The sequence below is a fragment of the Thermobia domestica genome, chromosome 18 (assembly GCF_964235325.1).
Source record: "Thermobia domestica chromosome 18, izTheDome1.hap1.1, whole genome shotgun sequence".
Taxonomy (NCBI): domain Eukaryota; kingdom Metazoa; phylum Arthropoda; class Insecta; order Zygentoma; family Lepismatidae; genus Thermobia; species Thermobia domestica.
In genome coordinates this window covers 166,251,325-166,272,070 of record NC_137471.1, presented here as the reverse complement: position 1 = coordinate 166,272,070, position 20,746 = coordinate 166,251,325, and the positions used below count along the sequence as shown (strand labels likewise).

At 35.5% G+C, this 20,746-nt stretch overlaps 1 protein-coding gene across 1 annotated transcript; it reads left to right on the top strand.

Annotated features, from left to right (window-relative positions):
- The first annotated feature begins 4,408 nt into the window (after positions 1-4,408).
- Positions 4,409-18,114, top strand: LOC145676091 (uncharacterized). Its single transcript, XM_081746970.1, has 2 exons — positions 4,409-5,190; positions 13,948-18,114. Exons 1-2 carry the CDS (start codon positions 4,826-4,828, stop codon positions 15,971-15,973), a joined length of 2,391 nt encoding a protein of 796 aa, XP_081603096.1. The 5' UTR covers positions 4,409-4,825; the 3' UTR covers positions 15,974-18,114.
- Positions 18,115-20,746: the final 2,632 nt, after the last annotated feature.

Below are 20,746 nucleotides of genomic sequence, written 5' to 3'. Positions count from 1 at the left end.
GGTTTGGCCGTCCGTGCCTATCTCGATAAGACATTTCCTGGGCGATGGATTGGTCGTGATGGACCAACAGCTTGGCCTCCACGCTCTCCTGACATAACCCCATTAGACTTCTTTTTATGGGGTTATGTTAAGGATGAGGTCTACCGAACACGTGTACCAGATCTGGAAACCCTGCAGCAACGAATAACCACAGTCGTTGCATCGATCCCTCCAGTGATGTTGGCTAACGTGTGGATGGAAATTGAATATTGCCTAGATGTGCTACGTGCTACCAAGGGTGCTCATGTGGAAGTGTACTGATGTGACCAAAACTTTTATATTTTGTAAACAATTCTACACCAGTTTCATATTTCTATCTTATTTCTAGCCTGAGTTATCAATTTCTGTAACCAGGGAAGGACTTCTCGGACACCCTATATATATATATATATATATATATATATATATATATATATATATATATATATATATATATATATATATATATACATATATATATAACAGTTCAAAGATAATTGCATCAAATTTTGCTGTTTTTAATAGACGTCAGTCTGTCTTTTCTCTCTGACTCGAATTTCTGAAGAGGTACTCGAACTTACATGTGAATTCACGCATGGAATTTCGAGAAATAGGCAGGAAGAAAAGTCGTGTGTGGCAATGTTACATGCAAAATTAAAAAAAAGGAAAGACATGCAAATATTGTGAACATACATATTTAAGCGCAAATGTTGACAAAATGTTGGGGTATCTGTGTTCTGGCAGTTACCCAACCTGATTTGTTTATAACATTTAGAAATTTAATCCGCCTTATGCAAAGTAATTTGACAAATGATTAGCGTCATGCTTAACGCCCGACATCTGAAGGAAGCATATATAAGTCGAATGCTTTAGTATGGTACTAATCACAAACCAGAAGGTCTCTGCATGTGGCTAGTGATGGGCAGTGGGAATATTCCCTTGGGAAGGAATTTAAAAATGGGAATATTCCCGGGTTTTTTCCCTGGCCTATAAATTCCCGTGAAGGAATTTATTTCCATTTCTTTACTTTATCTTCCAAATTATAAGAATTATATGACTAATTACTTTATTTTAATATATATTATGATTTACTTCTAGGTTTTAAACAATTTGGAGGTTAAAAAATTTAAAATTATTTGACGGTAATTTATATAACTAATAATATGATTTTTTAAGTTCCATTTCCATTTGCACTAAAAAAGTAAGGTAATTGTTTAGTATTGGAGGGCCAAAACAAGCAAAAAGTAGGATAATCTACGGAAGAAATGAGTTGATAGTGATGTTAAAGTAGTCAAGAAAGTATCGAACACATTTTCTTAGAGCAGTAGGGGATTTATACAAAACGGAAAGGTAAGTGGAAGTGATTTATGTGAGAAAACAACGTGAATTGTTGGTAACGAATATAGAAAACGACATGCCATGCGGGACTCTAACCCGCCCTCATTCGCTAACGCTCGCTCTGCAATGCTGTATGAATTTAATGTTGGTAACACAATTTAACGAATGAAACAATAAAACAACCGCATCGGAATAGAATATCGCAAAAAAGTAGGTGCAAAAGCTGGCCCCCAATGCTAAAGAACAGCCAAAATTAGCAAAGTAATAATTGTCAAATGATGAAAAGGAACCATTTTGTAAAGTAATTTAGAATTATGTAGAAATAGAGATCAAGTTCTATTAATAAACCTGAACCACCATTAGTAATAGACGTCGGTCTGTCTCCTCTCTCTGACTCGAATTTCTGAAGAGGTACTCGGACTTCTTTTACATGTGAATTAAAGTGTGGAATTTCGAGAAATAGGTAGAATGAAAGATCGTGTATGGCAATGTTAGTGCTAAAACATAAAAATAAGTAAGTATCTTGCAAATTTTGTGAACATAAATATGTATGCGCAAATGTTGATAAATTGATGTGACATGTATCTTCTATCATTTACCCAATCTAATTGGTTTATAACATTTATAAATTTAATGTGTTCATGATATCAGTAATAGAGTCAAGTTGAGCAAATCCAGTTACATATAAATTTAAACTGTTACTATATAATTTACTATATTATTTTTTCACACATATTTAATTGATAGAACATATTTTAAATAAATATACATTTATGCGTACTCTCTAAATATAATAAAGTGTTAGTATAGTAACATAGTACCGTTCAGAATATACATTTTAAAGTATCCTCTGTGGACAACAGTAATAATATGCTGTGATATAAAAATTAATTCAACTTCGAAATCATAATATAATAATAGAATGCAATTTTCTTTCTGATTGAACATAAATTCCCATTCTGGGAATTTTCCCGGGAATATTCCCGAAAAATATCTTCCCGGGAATTTACCCATCACTACATATGGCCCAGTTTTCTTTATCATCTCTGACGAGTATGATCATTTCTAATTCATTTTCGTAGTCATTGGTAATTAAATTGCATCAAAGTGTCGCAAATCACTCATCTTCTGCTCCAACTGATATTTGATTCTTAAATCTGCGCCTTAGTTGTCTTTTAACAATTCACTTACATGAAGGAGGTTAATACCAGCAGCCCGCTCCATTTTTTCCACACTGACCTAACACTAATTCGAGCTTACTACGACACACTGGCCCGTCACTCAGCACCTATAACGAGGAATTTAACTGCTAGTTTTTCGAAGGATTGTTGGCGTTGTCGGCGGAAAACGAGTTTTACACGGGAATGACTTATCATACAGTGTTCAGTACTTAGTCCTGTATATGTATACCAAGTTTTATACCGATCATCGCGTTTTAACCGAAACATGTCCCTTGTTAGAAAAAAATCATATTACTAGTTATATAAAATACAGTCAACGAATTTTAATTTTTGTAATCTCCAAATTGTTTAAAACCTAGAAGTATATCATAATAAATGAAAATAAAGTAATTTGTCATACTTTTCTTATAATTTGGAAAATAAAATAAAGAACTGGAAATAAATTCCTTCCCGGAAATTGATATGCAAGAGAACAACCCGGGAATATTCCCGTTTTTATTTTCCTTTCCACCGTAAATATTCTCACTGCCTATCACTATTCTTGAATGAGTTGACATTGGTAAAAGTTAACATTTTACAAATAGAATAAACGAAAAAAATAACTAGTGCAATTTAATTTACGGTGGAAAACAATAATGATGTCAAAACAAAAGTACAAAGAAAACACTCCAACCACTTTTCGTTCATTGTTATGCATATTATTATTATTATTATTATTATTATTATTATTATTATTATTATTATTATTATTATTATTATTATTAATAATAATAATAATAATAATAATAATAATAATAATAATAATAATATATAAATCAGTGGTAGCTCATGCCTTCAACATGTATACAACAGTGGCTTTAAACACATTATAAATTTCCAATGGTCTTTGTCAGGTCGGGCTTTATATTTGTGAAGAAGAAGAATAACTAATTTTTTCAATAAGCAATTATTCTGTATCATATTAAAACCTGATCGTATATTTGATTGCAAGTACCGTCTATAATTGCCGGGAGAGTATCCATGAAATATCGAGTAGAGTGGCCGTTATGGCGAGTGCATCGTGCTTTGTGTGTCCTGTGATGACGAGAGTTGTGTGGGGTTTTCTATACATATTTACTGAACTTACACACTTTTTCTTTCCTTTACACGTTCATACATTCCCTTTTCTTTTCTACACTTTTTCCCAGTCATTTTACACTCCTCAATTTTCTCTACCTCTTGTTCTGTTGAACTTGGCCTTCAGCCCCCTTTATCTGTTCGAAATTCTCTCCTTATTCTGACCTATTCCTATTGTACCATACTTCTCTCCAAAAAATCACAGAAGAAACAATTAAAGAGAAAGCACAGGAAAAGTGGTATGAAGAAGGTGTCAAGAAGAGCAGTTTGAAAGGAATATACACATATAAAAGGCGTTATGAGAAAATAAATTATATGAACAATGATTTGCGAAGCATTTTTATTTTCAAAGCCAGGTCAGGGAGTCTTGAAACAGGGGTAAGATTGAAAAAAATTAAAGAAGTGAACGAAAAATGTCAATTTTGTTTTAAAGAAGATGAAACATTAGAACACTTATTGTTAAATTGTGAAGAAACCCTAAAAATCAGGGAAAAATGGAAATGGATCGATGAAATGAAAAAGGAAGGAAATTTGGTTAAATTAGCTTGGAGGCTAGGCTTTAATGTAAATGGAAGGGAACTAAGTGAGAAAGAAATAGAAAAAAAAAACAAAGAACTTCTTGAATTTTGGTGGAAAAAGAAAATGGAGAACTTTAAATGAAAAAAGGGCAGTAGTTACTTTCTCCTTTTTTCTTTTTTTCAGGAATCAAACTTCCGAAGAGAAGGAAGGTAAATACCTTGAACCTGAACCTGAAATTTGAGTTTTTCCCGATTGCGACACTTCTTTTTTCACGTATTTTCGCTTTATCATACTTACTACTTTGTATCTGTTTTATGACTTTGTACACATCTTGTTACTTTTTTATCATTTTTCAACTATTCTAATCTTTACATTTTACACGTTTAATTACCTTTCTAAATTGTCGATATTCTTGTTCAATACAGTGATAATGATACTATGCAAAAATTTTTTAATGCTTACTACAAACAAACAATCAATTGCCGAGAGAGGAGTAGTGGTTGATGAAGAAGAATAAGAGGAAGAAGAAGAAGATTGGAAATACAAAGTTGCTCTTGTGAACGTACTTGTAAATCATTTCATTAACCCTGGCAGCGTAAAATACAAGGGGAGTATAAGAACAGTGTTAAATTCTTATTATATTTCAATTCACAATGGCTGGTAAGGCGTCTGTTAAGTCGGAATTGATGTGCAAAGAAGAAATTGCTTATGACTTACCTAGTGATGATCCGCTCGAAGGGATAGGGTGGACATACGAACTAATGAATGACAACAAAGAGTTAATATTATCTACAACGGAAGGAGATGTATCAGTGGACAAGGATAAAGCTATGTGCTCTTTGGATGTGAAACTAAACGTTGATAGGGTGAAACCAGAATTAGCACTAGAAGAAGATCCTGAATTTGAAAGTAATATAGAAACGCTAAGAAAAATTGTGGTTCAGGAGACTTGCGCGTCGTATTCTAATGACTCCCAACAATTAACAACAAAAAGTTTAGATTCAGTTCGGCCAGAAAGGTAATGCTCAATTTTTCATTAACTAATTGGCTCAGATTGATAATACGGTTACATGGTTTCGGAAATTTTGTTGGCTAAAAGCAATACTTCACGAGAAATATTTAGGTATGGGAGATATCATGAACGTAAGTTAGTAGCCTACAATTTGGAAATGACATGGCACACATAGACAAGCTATATACCAAATAAAAATAACAAGATTGATACGATCCATACAATTCTTATGTAGTTCATATCTTGATAAAATAATTATTTCTTTATTATTGGTTACACATTTCTCACTAATTGTTTCACATATTTAAAATATGGGTGCTCGGCGATATTTTATTTATATAGAGACTTATGTAAAATACCAAATAATGAGAATGGTAATTACCCTAAAATTTTACAAATGTAAACCTGTAATGTATTATATTCGAACATAAACTATGGACGTTTGTGATTTTATTTTGATTTAGCTCCAATGGGTCTAGCTTGATTTTTCCGGCTGGCTTCGAAAGACATAAGTAAAATACAAGATAAATAATATTTTAACCAACAATGGATGTTTATTATTTGTAGAGGTCCATACAACAGTCCATTTCATAACTGCACTCATTTTTTCAAGGAAGTCGACTTTTTACATTCCCAGGAATCTTTTTTAGGGTATGGACCTGCATTTTTCAATATGGGATCACTTTAGGGGCCTAGTGCACGTACATAATATATGAATTATTGTAAAAATAACGCAAATTAGCATGTGCTAGATGGCCGGTAAAAATAAGATTGCTATGCAGATTAGGGCATTACGCAGAATGTGGGTAAGCAAGGATAGCGCAAGATTCTGTATTTAGGATGACTTACATGTCTTACGTGTTGAATGTGTTCTTGTACGTAAGTATTTTATAGGTAACATGCTGAAATGCTTTCTTTGCTTGTATATTTGTGTTCCAAAGTAACACAATACATTAGGGACGTAACTTCTTAATTATATGGATCCCTTCATTCACAAACATGTTCATAGTTCCGTGTTATGATTTGCCACACTAAATTTTGATACTTCATTTCGCTTACAGTGGTTACTAGCTACCTTGACAACGGGTTACTTTGCACATCGGGCATTACTTCGCCAAAATATGAAGAGAGTTTCACAGTCCTCCGTCGGTAAAACCATGAACTGTATACACGAAGTTTCAACTACCCCCTACGATAGAACATGTAACTTTATTTTGGTGTTAATGTTGGGGTCAGCATCAGTTCTAATTACGGGGAGGCTTTGTTGTTGTAGTGGCGTGAAAAACAGTCACTGTAAGGACCGCCAAATTTTAAAAGAATTTCCGTCAATGTTAAGTCAGTTTCGTTATATTATACATTGTAACTTGCATTATACAACGTAGCTTAATACCGTTTGAACATTTTAATACAAATAAATTAGTTAAACGGCGGTAAGCCCTACGGAGCGCCATTCTGTGCGTAATTATTTGACAACACAAGTTGTAAGTCATTCATTAAAAATACAGATTAATGAATTGGATCCTAAAACCAACGGTGCTGACAATCTCTTACAGTTGAAGCTTGCAGGGTCCCTGACGTTTCGAATGAATCGCTTCTATCCTAAGACCTTACATACCACCCTAGTTGCATGTCTTCGGCATTCAAGTTATGACAAATCAGGGTTAATTTCCCAACCTCAATTGGGCTGTCAACATTCAGGCCTTGAGGAGACATTTTAAGAAAATAAATATAATGAAGAGGACGACAAGAAATACACCATGGGAGGAGATTTAATGCTACAGCCTCACATTTTAATTCATCAATTTTTTAATCATTAGTATTACTTCAGGCCCGCTCGTACCTACAAAATTGGTAGGTTTACAAATGTAACCTTTTAAAGAGCGCTAGCTAATACTTATGTGTGGCTTACTAGCAATTGCACTTATCTTTATCGAGAATAAAGTCACATCCGAGAGCATTTGTCACAATAGTGAAACACAAGATAACAGTAATATTAACTTGTTCATTAAACATTATTGTTGTTCAGGGCCTAGTCGTACGTAGCAATCTTAATATGTTCTCATAACATAAACCTTAATTTTACCATATACTGCCTAACTGACGTAGGCATTCCGTACTATCGATACATCGGTACTATCCGGTGTTTATCGTAGTAAAGGGTAACGTGGAATCGTAAACGGGCTTCCCTTTTTCTTTTTCTCGAGATCGGTTTACGATTCCTGGCACAAGAATACAAGAGTTATTTTCAAATATCAAAAAGAATAACATTTAATTTACTTTCTCTAAATGCAAATCAAAACTCTAATTATTTTCTATAAATCCAAATCAAAACTAATTATTATATCAAAAAGTAAAATCCGAACATCAATTTTATTACTATTATACTTTTCTCTAATTATGCCAAACATTAAAAATTAGAACAAAATTTTGAAATTTTAGTCAATTGCCGAATGTGCACATTAGCTGGGACCCAACCAGGCGTCGGACTTGTTTCATCACTTTAATTTTATAACGAAAGTAGGGATGTCCCTAGGGGATGAACTATATTTTAACCTTCAACTCTTCTTAACTTGTAATATCGCTTTCTCTGAAGTCAATTAACTTCAGTTATCATTAGTCACATTGAATGCACATTGACTTTTCATAGTAGACTGCATGTATATATCGAACGACGAACAAATCAACGAGCAACTTTATCAAATTCAAGGTTATTATGAATTACTTTCAATATTATACTAAATTTTGTTTAACTTACAGTAATTTGACGGCGTCTTGATCTTACATTACAAATTTCGCATATTTTCTCATTATACAATCACAACATCAGATGAAAAACTTCACTATCTGAAGAGCACATTTTTTTAATTACATAAAATTTTAACTTTATGACTAATTGTAGTTATTACTAGTACTTCTCTAATTATGTTCCTAATTATATCTAATTGCCTAACATGTCTCTAAATGCTTGATTGTATGGGGACAGTAAATGTTAATATAAACACAAAGGAGAATGATTAAAAACTCAAGCAAAATTTGATAATAAAATTTTATTATGAAGTATGGTTCCCAAAACTGGAAAGACCTGAAAAAAAATACAAAACTTAAGCATCCTAGAAGAATTCGATACTGAAAGTCCGCATCCAAAACGGGATAGCCATACTTTTCAAAAGTGGTGCGGTATTATTACAATTTCAAAGTCGGAAATCGCGTTCTAAATCAATTACCTGTTTAAAATTTCCAATGCTGTCTTTCCTCTCCTTTCCACATTCATCTTTCATCTCCAAATGCTGTAAGGAGACCATAAAATATGACATCTAAGTAAACGTACCTGATTGTAAGGCAATATTGATGGTTTCTTGGACTTGTGCGTCAGTGGCGGTGGGCACACACTTTGATTCTGAAAAGTAACCTTCGAAATTCGGGGAAATAATCAAATAAATAAACAGTAATTCTTTTTTCATAATCTAAAAGTTTAAAAGTTCAAATTCGGTATTTCTGATTTCTCATCTCTTCCGGGGTTTAACCCGAGTTGGGGTGAAGTTCACGCTTTTTTTGTGCTAAGATTTTAATTTTCCATCTGTGCCGGTTACGCTTGTAAGCTGTAATTTAGCACGGTTACGTGTAGTTTTGCAGGTAGTTTGTATAATTTCGGAACTTTTCTCCTTTTTACAGCGTATTTACTAAACTTCCACGTAATGACACCCCTTCCTTTGCGACGTTTGGATTTACGCTGCATTGCGATACCTGCCATAAATTTCTTTTTTTGGTTTGCGCTTACTATTACTATATTTTGCCATGTAGTTTACTATACAGTGTTCGTACGTGTTTTCGCTTAAGCTTTTTAGTGCTCTTCGGAGTCGATATATACTTCTTCCGCATGTTTGACTCGAAATAACCTCGCCTACAGCTCGACTTTAATTTGTATGTAGTTCGTCTTTGACCGAGTTTAGTGCGTTCTGAATTACGCTTACCAAGGCACTTCCCTTTTATTCTCAACTTATTTCCTTCTGTACGCCTAATGTGTGGTTTTGCGTGGTGAGAATACGCTGTACGTGGAGGTCGACGCACATTGTTTTCATCATGAGCAATCAACATGTCTACATTTTCTGTAGCACTACACTAAACTTTCGCTTTTTACAATTTCGCAATAGTGAAGTACTAGTTTGAAAATTCAAACATTTCGGCAACTGAAAATTAATAAATGTTGCATCTGATGTAATGATATGACCACGTCTGCTCATTTTAATTCTACTGATTATGCTCCTCGAAATCGAGTTTACGTTATTAATGTATTACGAAAACTCAACTGGGTATCACTGGCCATCTTATTTTTCTTCTTAACTTTGGTGTTACATTTCGGTTCTGTAACGGAAATATACTTTAAACTGCGTGTGCTTTATTGGAAGTATTACGCTTGTTTACGGTAAACATTTCCGACCGATATATTATGTACGAGACCTTCACTACGAAAACAGAATTCGCTTGGCGGGTCTATTGTGAATTTGAAGTAGTTTCCTTCTACAATACTCAAAGCTGATAAAGTCGGAATGGATTTGCAGCACTAAAATGCAACTTACGTTAGGCATACACTGTTACAAAGACAAATTTGAATTTGTTAATTCGCGCAAATCCATTTGCCTGCGACACAAAACCGACAACACTGTAACTTCGTTATCACACAAAATCATCAATTGAACTCTCAAGCCTTCCCTGGCTTTTTCGAGAGGGCGGATACGCGCAACCTGAACGCTACCGCTTATCATGTGTGAAACATCGGTATCCCTTGCCGGCAAAACAATTACATTAGAAACAATTTTTTACAGGTACGCGTAACGATTCTTCTTTTTTGCTATCTCTACACTGCATATTTCCTTTTCCTGACTGTAATCGACTTTCTGGTTTATTTGGCACATATCTTTCACAACTTGGGCTGGCTCGAATTCAAGACGGTTTCTTTTCCGCCTTGCACTCTTTTATTTTGTTGGTTTGCCTACACCCAATCTGTGCCGTTCGCATGTATTCATAGAACACAGTTAGACCTTTCTTTCATTCCGCTACACTTTTTTTAAACTCAGCAGTTACTGAATCAACATGATTGGCCGCGTTAACTAATTCAGAGAGTACTTCAGTTAAGGAGTTATTGGCTACTTTGATATTAATACGTAAGCTGTCTGTTTTGGCATTCAATTCGCTCTTTCCTACGCTCCCAAATCGTTTCTGTTACAGGCTTTTGAAGTTCACCTACTGATTCGTGTATTTTTTGTCCTAGACATCCAATATTCATTACCATTTTTGAGCAATGGTTTCTAATTGTTTCTCTAATTCCTCTGTCAACATTGATTGAAATTGTTCTAAAACACTAGCCTCCATATTGATATGAGATACGAGCAACTAATTCAAAGTACAAAAATATAAATGTCTGAGTTTAATTCGAAAATAAGAAACATGCACTTAAAACATGAAACAGTAAGAATTTTGATATTACGACCATTAATAACCAATCCTTGTTTTTTCCAACTCAGGTTTCATTTTGCGAAGTGCTTCAATATAAAATTAACACAGATATAAACTAGTACCATATATAAAATATTTTCTATAACTATTCTATCAGGCTTTGATTCCATTTTGTACTAATACACAATAACACATTCAGCAAGGCCATGTGATAATATTTGATCACGTGACAGTTTCTACACAATAACTGTGTCTTCATCAGACTTCCACTCCTTCTGGTTGCTGGGAGTTGGTCATCACTTATATATACTGTCCGGAGATCAATTTTAATTAGGTTCCGCCCCTTCTTTAAAAAATAACACTTGTCTGGTTTTCCCTTCACTTTTTAGCTGCACACGTGTCCAATTAAAGGTTTACTTTTTTCCGCTGGATCCGCCCTGTCCTCTAATTATTTTTATTATCCTTGTTATTTTGTTTCACTTTCTTTCTTCTTCCTTTTTATTCCTTCTTCTTTAAGCAGAATCTTCTCTCACTCCTTATTTATCGAGAATCTTGCATTCCAGTTCATCACCTTGCGTCCTGCTTTCATAATCTCTCTGGCTTCCTTCCATTTTCTCACCAAAGTCCTGTTCTCTACTTCTATGACCTCTGCTCCTTCCCACCCTGTTCTGTGGTTTGTTTCTTTCTGATGCTTGTATATCGCATTGTTGTCCATTTTCAGTCTTACAACATCCTGATGCTGCTTAATCCATTTTTTGCATTGTTTTTGTTTCTCCTATGAAAATTTTGTTACACTCCTCGCATCCTACTCTATATATTACTACCCCTTGATCTTTGTTCGCTATTGCTTTTCTCTTTTTTCTTCTGACTAGTTCAATTATTCTGCTTCCTCTTTTCCTGTACGTCCTAATTCCTGCTTTCCGAAACATTCTCTATATGTTCTCTGTTTGTTTGCAGAGTTATTGTGTTGAAACTGTCACTTGATACTGTTTTCTTTTTACATATTATCACATAGCCTTGCTCAGTGTGTTATTGTGTATTAGTATTAAAACATTTACTCTTATTCATAAATGCACATGAAGGTGCATAGTGTAAAACATGTATGTATGTGTGTATACTCAATCAGCTGTTTGCTATCCACTCACATCTACATATAATTAAAAATCAACAAGAACAATTTTTATGAGCTACATTAATCTCTCTGTTGCTCTCAAGGTCAAAACATATTTACTTAACTTACATGAAAAATCTACATTACTCAGTTCTTGTTTTTATCTATCACTCTGCTTTATTTTTAATTAAATGTGTTTGCCGAGAATCTGATAGAAATTGACTGTCAACACTAGGCTAATCAGATCCAAACTCAACACGTTATCTGTATAACTAATGATATTGTAAAAGCAGTTGTAGGAAGATTGCTATAATTTAATCCGGAAAACGGTCGCCATGTGGTTGAAATCGTGTTTTTTGATAGTTGTTAGATTCTTGTAAATATAATCGTAAACTTCACATTGATTTTCGTCTTTTTCCCAAGATTTTTCACTTGTTTATTGCATTTATCCCAGCTTTGCTACGGCAGTGTGACGTAATATTGAGGTCTCAAATATTCAGTAACAATAATAATAATAATAGTACAGGTAACAAATTCCGTATGAGGACACATTGTATTCAAGCCTGTAAAATAACCCATAGCGTGAGCCAAAAGTTAGAAAATAGTCGGGATTGGAGAGAAGTGTCAGGACCAACAGCACATACCCTCTCGATACGTTCCTACAACTAGGTACATGTTATAACGGAAAGTTTCCCTACAACTAGCTAAATGTTATAAAGGAAAGTTAAATGTTATAACGGAAAGTTTCGAGGTAATTTTGGTGTAGAAAGTAGGGATTCTGAACTCACAAGAGCCGTAATTACAGTGTTTTTTAAGTAATGGTTGTGCTGTCTAAGCTACAGAAGATGTCGAAGGGGTTTCGGGAAAGGGGTTCCGTACCATCATGAGACACCTCTACAGCTATTCAAATTTAAACGAAAGATTTCCGCTAATATTTCGTGTAGAAGATATTCTACTGTACGTTTTCAGGAACAAAACTGTAAAAAAAAAGAACTGAATATAAATGAAAACTAAAGCTTGTAATAAACTAACTTGTGAAGTTTGCAGATGTAATTAAAAAAGCTTTGCTACAAAAATATATACACAGACCATAATTGAGTGAGCTCAGAAATCTTATCAAAATGATGTATAAGATTCAGTCTACAGAGCAATTGTTGCTTAAAGAGTGGCATACACTATTTCTAGAATCGAGATAAGATGAGAAATGTTTACGATAGTTTTGGTCTCGTCTCGATTCTCATCTCCAAAGCATGACTATAGTGTGAGTTAACCTTGTCCTGTCTCGAATTAAAATGTTTCATCCCGATTTTGTTTGGTTTGTTTTAGAATCGAGATGAGAAATTCGTCTTTTCATGGGCAACATTACACAAAACCGAAATATTTTTTTTTTTGCCTAATATCACGATTCTGCTTGTAATGGTACGACCTGAGCAATAATAAGTTTTTAATTTTTAAATATTCTTCGAGATAATTGTTATTATTATTAGTATTACTCCTGAAAATTTGATAGTTCAAGTGCTGAAACAAACGAGTATTGAAATATTTGAATGTAATGAAATGTGTGTTATCGCCGATCTATTTCCATCAAAATTCCTAAAGTAAAAAAAAAAAAAAAAAAAAAAAAAAACATGCTTGACGTGTATTTGATTGAAGAACCTCGAGATTACTGGTCAAGCCCCTAGACCACTGAACCACGAACACAACGCTGTAAATGATTCGTCTTTAGTCTTGTTACTCTAAGTTTCTCTGCCTCAGCTTGGAAAGTTGTATGTAATTTTTTAATTCGCTTTAAAACGCCTTTCGTGTTCCTCTTATGATGATATAAGTGGATTATCTTCGGTACAGTTTCTATTAATACGTTGAGTAGTTCTTAAACCTTTGGATCGCAAGTTGGTTGTTTCTCCAGACGAAACTAGAGATAAGACAGATTTAATTTTCAGACTGTGCATTTGTGTCAAGACAGCCGACAATACCTGCTCATAGACTTATATCCGCCATGATATAAATGATAGTTTAATTTGATATAGTGAAACAAACTACAGCAACTTATTTTGAGACAATATTGATATGGTACTCCATTTCATATTTCTACAATATTTAATGTAATAAAACATGTAATATAGCGAATGATTACATGTTTTCTTGCTACTTAATCATTATCTCCATTTACATTTCATTGTTTCTTGAATTTGTTACAGGCGCGATAACATCTTTGCTTTCCACGGAGAAGAGAATACGCTTACTACTTTAAATAAAGCCATTTCTTATTCTTATGAGGAATCTGATACTTCGCCGCAGTTTGGCAAAGGATTTCATCGATCACGTTTGACAAAAAATTTGGTGACACAGGAAAGTGAAAAGCGTCATACGTCCCAAACTAGTGATAAACGCTCTAGTCAAAGTTCAACTATGTCAAGTTGTAAGTTAGTTTATTTAGGCGAAAAACCTCACATATGTGGAGTATGTGGAAGGGAATTTAGAGTGTGTTCAAGTTTGGCTACACACATGTTAATCCACACTGGAGAAAAACCTCACACGTGCCAAGAGTGTGGTTGGGCATTTACTGATCGTTCGAGTTTGGCTAGACACATGTTAATCCACACAGGAGAAAAATCTCACACGTGCCAAGATTGTGGTAAGGCATTTACTAGACGTTCACATTTGGCTAGACACATGTTAATCCACACAGGAGAAAAACCTTTTACGTGCAAAGAATGTGGTAAGGCATTTACACAAAGTTCAACTTTGGCTACACACATGTTAATCCACACAGGAGAAAAACCTCACAAGTGCCAAGAGTGTGGTAAGGAATTTACTCAACGTTCAAATTTGGCTACACACATGTTAATCCACACAGGAGAAAAATCTCACACGTTCCAAGAGTGTGGTAAGGCATTTACTGAACGTTCAACTTTGGCTAAACACATGTTAATCCACACAGGAGAAAAACCTCAAATGTGCCAAGAGTGTGGTGAGGCATTTACTCATCGTTCGACTTTGGCTACACACATGTTAATGCACACACAAGAAAAACCTCAAACGTGCCAAAAGTGTGGTAAGGCATTTACTCGTCGTTCACATTTGGCTACACACATGTTAATCCACACAAGAGAAAAACCTCACACGTGCATAGAGTGTGGTAAGGCATTTACTCAACGTGCATATTTGGCTACACACATGTTAATCCACACAGTAGAAAAACCTCACTTCTGCCAAGATTGTGGTAGTGCATTTACTCACCGTTCGACTTTGGCTACACACATGTTAATGCACACACGAGAAAAATCTCACACGTGCCAAGAGTGTGGGGATGCATTTAGTCGACGTTCGGCTTTGGCTACGCACATGTTAATGCACACACGAGAAAAAGTTTACAGATGCAAAGAGTGTGAAAAGGCATTTTATCGACGTTCAAGTTTGGCCAAACACGTGTTAATACACAGTGGGGAAAAAGCTCACACGTGCTTGGAGTGTGGTAAGGCATTTACTCACCGTTCACTTCTGGTTAGACACATGTTAATCCACAGAGGAGAAAAACCTCACACGTGCCAAGAGTGTGGTAAGGCATTTACTCATCGTTCTTATTTGGCTAGACACACTTTAATCCACACAGGAAAAAAGCCTCACACGTGCCAAGAGTGTGGTAAGGCATTTATTCAACGTGCAACTTTGGCTAGACACATGTTAATCCACAGAGGGGAAAAACCTTATTTGTGCCATGAGTGTGGTTGGGCCTTTACTAGACGTTCACAGTTTGCTAGACACATGTTAATCCACACAGGAGAAAAACCTTATTTGTGCCATGAGTGTGGTAAGGCATTTAGTCTACGTTCACATTTGGCTAGACACATGTTAATCGACAAAGGAGAAAAGCCTCACACGTGCCAAGAATGTGGTAAGGCATTTACACAAAGTTCAAGTTTGGCTACACACATGTTAATCCACACAGGAGAAATACCTCACAAGTGCCTAGAGTGTGGTAAGGCATTTATTCAACGTGCAACTTTGGCTACACACATGTTAATCCACACAGTAGAAAAAACTCACATGTGCCAAGAGTGTGGTAACGCATTTACTCATCGTTCGACTTTGGCTACACACATGTTAATGCACAGACGAGAAAAACCTCACACGTGCCAAGAGTGCGGTAAGTCATTCTATCGACGTTCAAAATTTGCTACACACATGTTAATCCACACAGGAGAAAAACCTCACACGTGCTAAGAGTGTGGTAAGGCATTTAATCGACGTTCGACTTTGGCTACACACATGTTAGTCCGCACAGGAGGAATACCTCACACGTGCCAAGAGTGTGGTACGGCATTTACCTGTCGTTCATATTTAGTTGTCGAGGTGCCAGTTAGGCTGTACACATGTTAATCCTCAGAGGAACAAAATATCACACGTTACGAGTGTGACGGCGAATTTAAATATCGTTTAAGTTTGGTTACACACATGTTAATCCATACAGGAAAAAGAAGTCACGTATGCTAAGAGTGTGGTTAGAAAGTACACACATGGCTACACATGTTAATATGCATTAATATGCCCTGAGTGTGGTATGTCATTTGACAAACGTTGAAGTTTGGCTAGAGAAATGTTAACCCACAGAGGAGTAAAACATCATACATGTCAAGAGTGTGGTAAGGCATTTAATCTACGCGCGAAATTGGCTACACACATGTGAATCCAAACAGTAGCAAAATCTCACCTTGCAAAAATTCTGGAATAGAATTTATTCAACGTTCATACGTGCTGAGCCACACAGGATCAAAACCTTACACGCGAGAGGTGTGGAAGACGATATAGTCTACGCTCAAACCTTGAAATGCAGTTGAACACAAGTCAGTCACCAAAGAGATTCAAAGATCTTAGCAAGGCGTTTACTCAAGATTCACATATTGCAAAGTAAATGATAATCCACAAGGGAGAAAAATCTCTCACGTGCGGAGAGTTTATATGAGATGTATTCTGTTGGAGGAATAGAGATGATATAATCTACGCTGTTATTTTTACGCGTGCTATGAAAATTGTACTATCCCAAATTGATGCTCGAGTAGAATAGTCGACAAAGTAATGTCATTTGTGTCTGACGTTATCCCATGTTTATTGTAGATCCATATCTAAGCTCAAGTTATAGTCACCAAAATGAGCAACTTTGTCACCTTCTGACAACATCTGGAAATGTTCGTGGCATCTTTCAAGTAAACTTTGAGCACTGTTCCTATATGGTCGGCAGAAACAACTGACGAAGACTGTTTTTGTACAGACTTACCTCTGCTCAAATAGTTTCACGCTCACGTACGAGATCATTCTGTACTCTGCTGCCCCATTTATTTTAATACTAAAAACAATCCGCCTGTATGGTCTTGCGGTGTTATTTCTATGTAGAGAATTGGTTGAGAAACGACATTCCACTGTTCCTTATTGATATTTTCAGACATGTTTCGCTCACCACTAAACAGCCATATTTACGGCACAGTCTGTAAAATTGTTTGTAACACTTTGTACATTTTTGTAGTATAGTTTAAAGGTGGTTTTCTGTTCACTGCACTTTTGAGCAGCATTCTACTGTACATCACCACATTAAACGCAGAATATAAAACATCTGATTTGGCACACTTCTCTAGCGTGGGATCACGTTGTCGAAGTCAGTCTCACTCTTTTCTTTCCATCTGAGTTGTACATTGTAAATTATTTTAAATGAGTGTTGTCTACCAATAAATGATAACGATATTTCACTGCATCTCCAACTGTCAAACACAGACTCTAGCCGTTGCCTTACTACTGGGTTCACAATGGAAATGATAAAGCATAGAGATAGCACATATATTTTTCCCGAAGCAGTAGCTCGAACTTTAACTTTTCTGCGGTTTGATGCCGTCTTTTTTATTTTATGCATAGACGATCCTAAGTACATACAAAGATTTGTTACTGCCAAACTTAACATACAGATTTACAAAGTGGATAGCTTCATTATTCAAAATCTATAAAAAAAACTGTTTACTTTCTAACCAAAAGTTTTCCACATACCTTTCATTGTCCGGTTACGTAGTCCCACTCTGAAGCTATACCAATGCATAACTTGTCCATATTACAGTAATATATCGAAAAAGTAAATATCAAATATATCAACAAATGCTTCCAAACTCAGCACCCTTTATTCATGCAATATATACTACTTCACTTTAAACCCCACACCAAATCGCTATCACCATACTCCTTGTTCCTAATGTACACAAGTAGTATAATTTTTAATCATCATTATGATCATTTTCACTCTTATCCTGTTCTCATCACATAGTTTTGAATACTGTTTCAGTTCGGTTATTTTACCGCATATTATAATTGACGATGGAAAGTCTTTCATACATCCTTTGAAGATAAAATTGCCGGGGTGGCTCAGTTGTAAAGCGTTCACCTCTGATGCATGGGGTATCGGGTCCAAACCCTGCTCCCGCCAAGTTAACTTTGTGGTGGACAAACACCGTGTGCTTGGGTTTCCTCGGGGTTCTCCAGTTTCCTCGCACTTTCTTCATTCCACAATTTCATTCATGCTCAGCATACACTGAACCAAGTTCCCAGAGTTCTCGTTCTCCGATCAGTGGCAACCACCAAGCATCATCAACGAGTTCACCACCATTTAAGAAGCATACAAGTGCACATAGCATCTCGAGTTCCGACTCTGACTCCAACCAGCTTATCCTCCTCTGCATCCTGTCTACAACTTGCTACAGCAAAACTACAATCCAAAGTACTTTAGTTCGAAGGGTTTACTTTTCTAACTTTTCCAGTATCGGCCACGCAAAGATATTTCGCAAATGGTAGAAACAAAAAAATGGATTCATCATTAAATCACAGTCGGCCAACTTCGCAAAATAATTCGTGACAATCCAGTTTCGAAATGTTCAGGAAAACTGACTTTAACTACTCTCAACAACATCCGACACTAGCAACCTCAGCCACATACCATGTCAATAGTAGTACGAGGGGTTCCTCTATCTATAACACTTGATATATAGGCTAAACTTCCTGAAGTGGGATACACCTTTAAAAATGCATCCGTATTCGGAACGATCAGGGACCAACGTACATAGTTCGAATTCTGAGAACATCACAGGATACTATCAACGACCTTTTGCAAAAACAAATCTTCATTTTCATGAAGAGATGCCGATTTGAACAATCTTGCTCATTACGACCAATTCCTCTCCCAGCTAAACGCTGTCAAGAAAACAAAGTAGATCCTACTAACAGGTGAAACCTATGAACCTGTTATCCTACAAAGAGGTGCACACTTTTCCTTTTCCTATGAAAACTGTCCGAATCTGCAACACTTGGTATCAATTCCCGCCTTCGAGATACAGCTACAAGTGCAAGTCTCGGCTTGCTCCAGAAGAATTCAAGCCGAAACTTGTAGTACCACTATTGACTCATTATGTTCAAAATCGAAAAGGTGAGACTTCGAAAGACTAATCAGTTTCTTTATATGCATAAACTATTAGCATTTGTCACCCACACTCTTCAAAACGTTCGTCTTTTGCACAACCATTAATATTAAAACACGTTCAACACGCAGCTCGCAACATTCTTCACCTCGATTTTCATGACACTTACAGTGGTTCGTACGTGCACTTTCATGTATCTCCACCCGAAACAACTATATAACTTCATAGTTATCATGTATCTAGTTATTTGACTATGACTTTTATTTCTATTTCCCAACATTCTCTTGTGTTTACCTCATAAACTCATATTTTAAAAACTATTACACGAGGAACAATTTGACACATTACTTATCAGTAAAACTCATCTCACTCCCAAACTTAATTGCAAATTTACCGGCTATCAACTCATTCCACACGATATGAAGCTTCCGGCTCGATGCGCCACTAGCGGCGTTATAATACTATTTCATCCTTACACATGTAATACTTTCCATAAGTAGAAGCTTTGCTTTATATATACTTAAACACACACAAAATATTTGCTGAACAAAACAATATATTCACATAAAAATATTACATACGTGTTACAGTTTCGCCAACTAACATTTTGGCTTCATCAGACACTATGAGAAACGTGCAGTCTTATATACACACAAGAGCTGAGATATCTTGCTTCTGATTGGCTCCTGGCAGCAGCCAATCCACTTCAAGTATTCTAATTCGTATTTCCCTATACCGAGGCTTCCTATCTGTTGTAAATTACACACACACACCAAAAGGACGATCTTGGCACAACTAATCTAAACTGACAAATAATTGGCATAAATAATTAAATAATATTATAAATATATATAAATACACATAAATAAATAAATATATAAATAAACAGATAAACATACAATTACTCATACGCTTAAAAAGACGACATACACATATAGTATATACTAGTGGTAGGCGCAGAAACCGGTTTTCCGGTTTCCAAGAAAACCTAAAACCGGTTTCGGTTTTCTTAAAAAAACGGTTTCGGTTGGCCGAAACCGGTTTAGGTTTTCTTTATTTTCGGTTCGGTTTTCATCGAAACCGGTTTCCGTTTTCTCCAAAAGCGGTTCTTGTATTCTTCAAAAACCGGTACGGTTTTTGTACTGAAACCGATTTCGGTTTTCTTCAAAGGCGGTTCAGTTTTTCATCAAAACCTGTATCAGTTTTTCCAAAACTGGTTCTATTTCTGACTAGAAATTTTTTCGTTGTTCTCCGGAACGCATTTCCTTTCCACAGATAGTTTTATGTGTTTTCCAGAACAGTTTTGAGCTTAAGTTTTTACTAAAACCATTGCGATGTTTACCGAATCCGGTATTGGTTCCTTGAGAATCTGCATATGTCTTGGATCTTCAAATCGGCTTAGTTTTCAATCAAAATTGGCTTCCGTTTTCATCAAGAACTACCTTTGAGCTTCTACTTAAATCCATTTTGAACTTTCATCAAAACCCAGTTGTGATTTTTGTTATAACGGTACTTTATTATTATGATTATTATTATTATTATTATTATT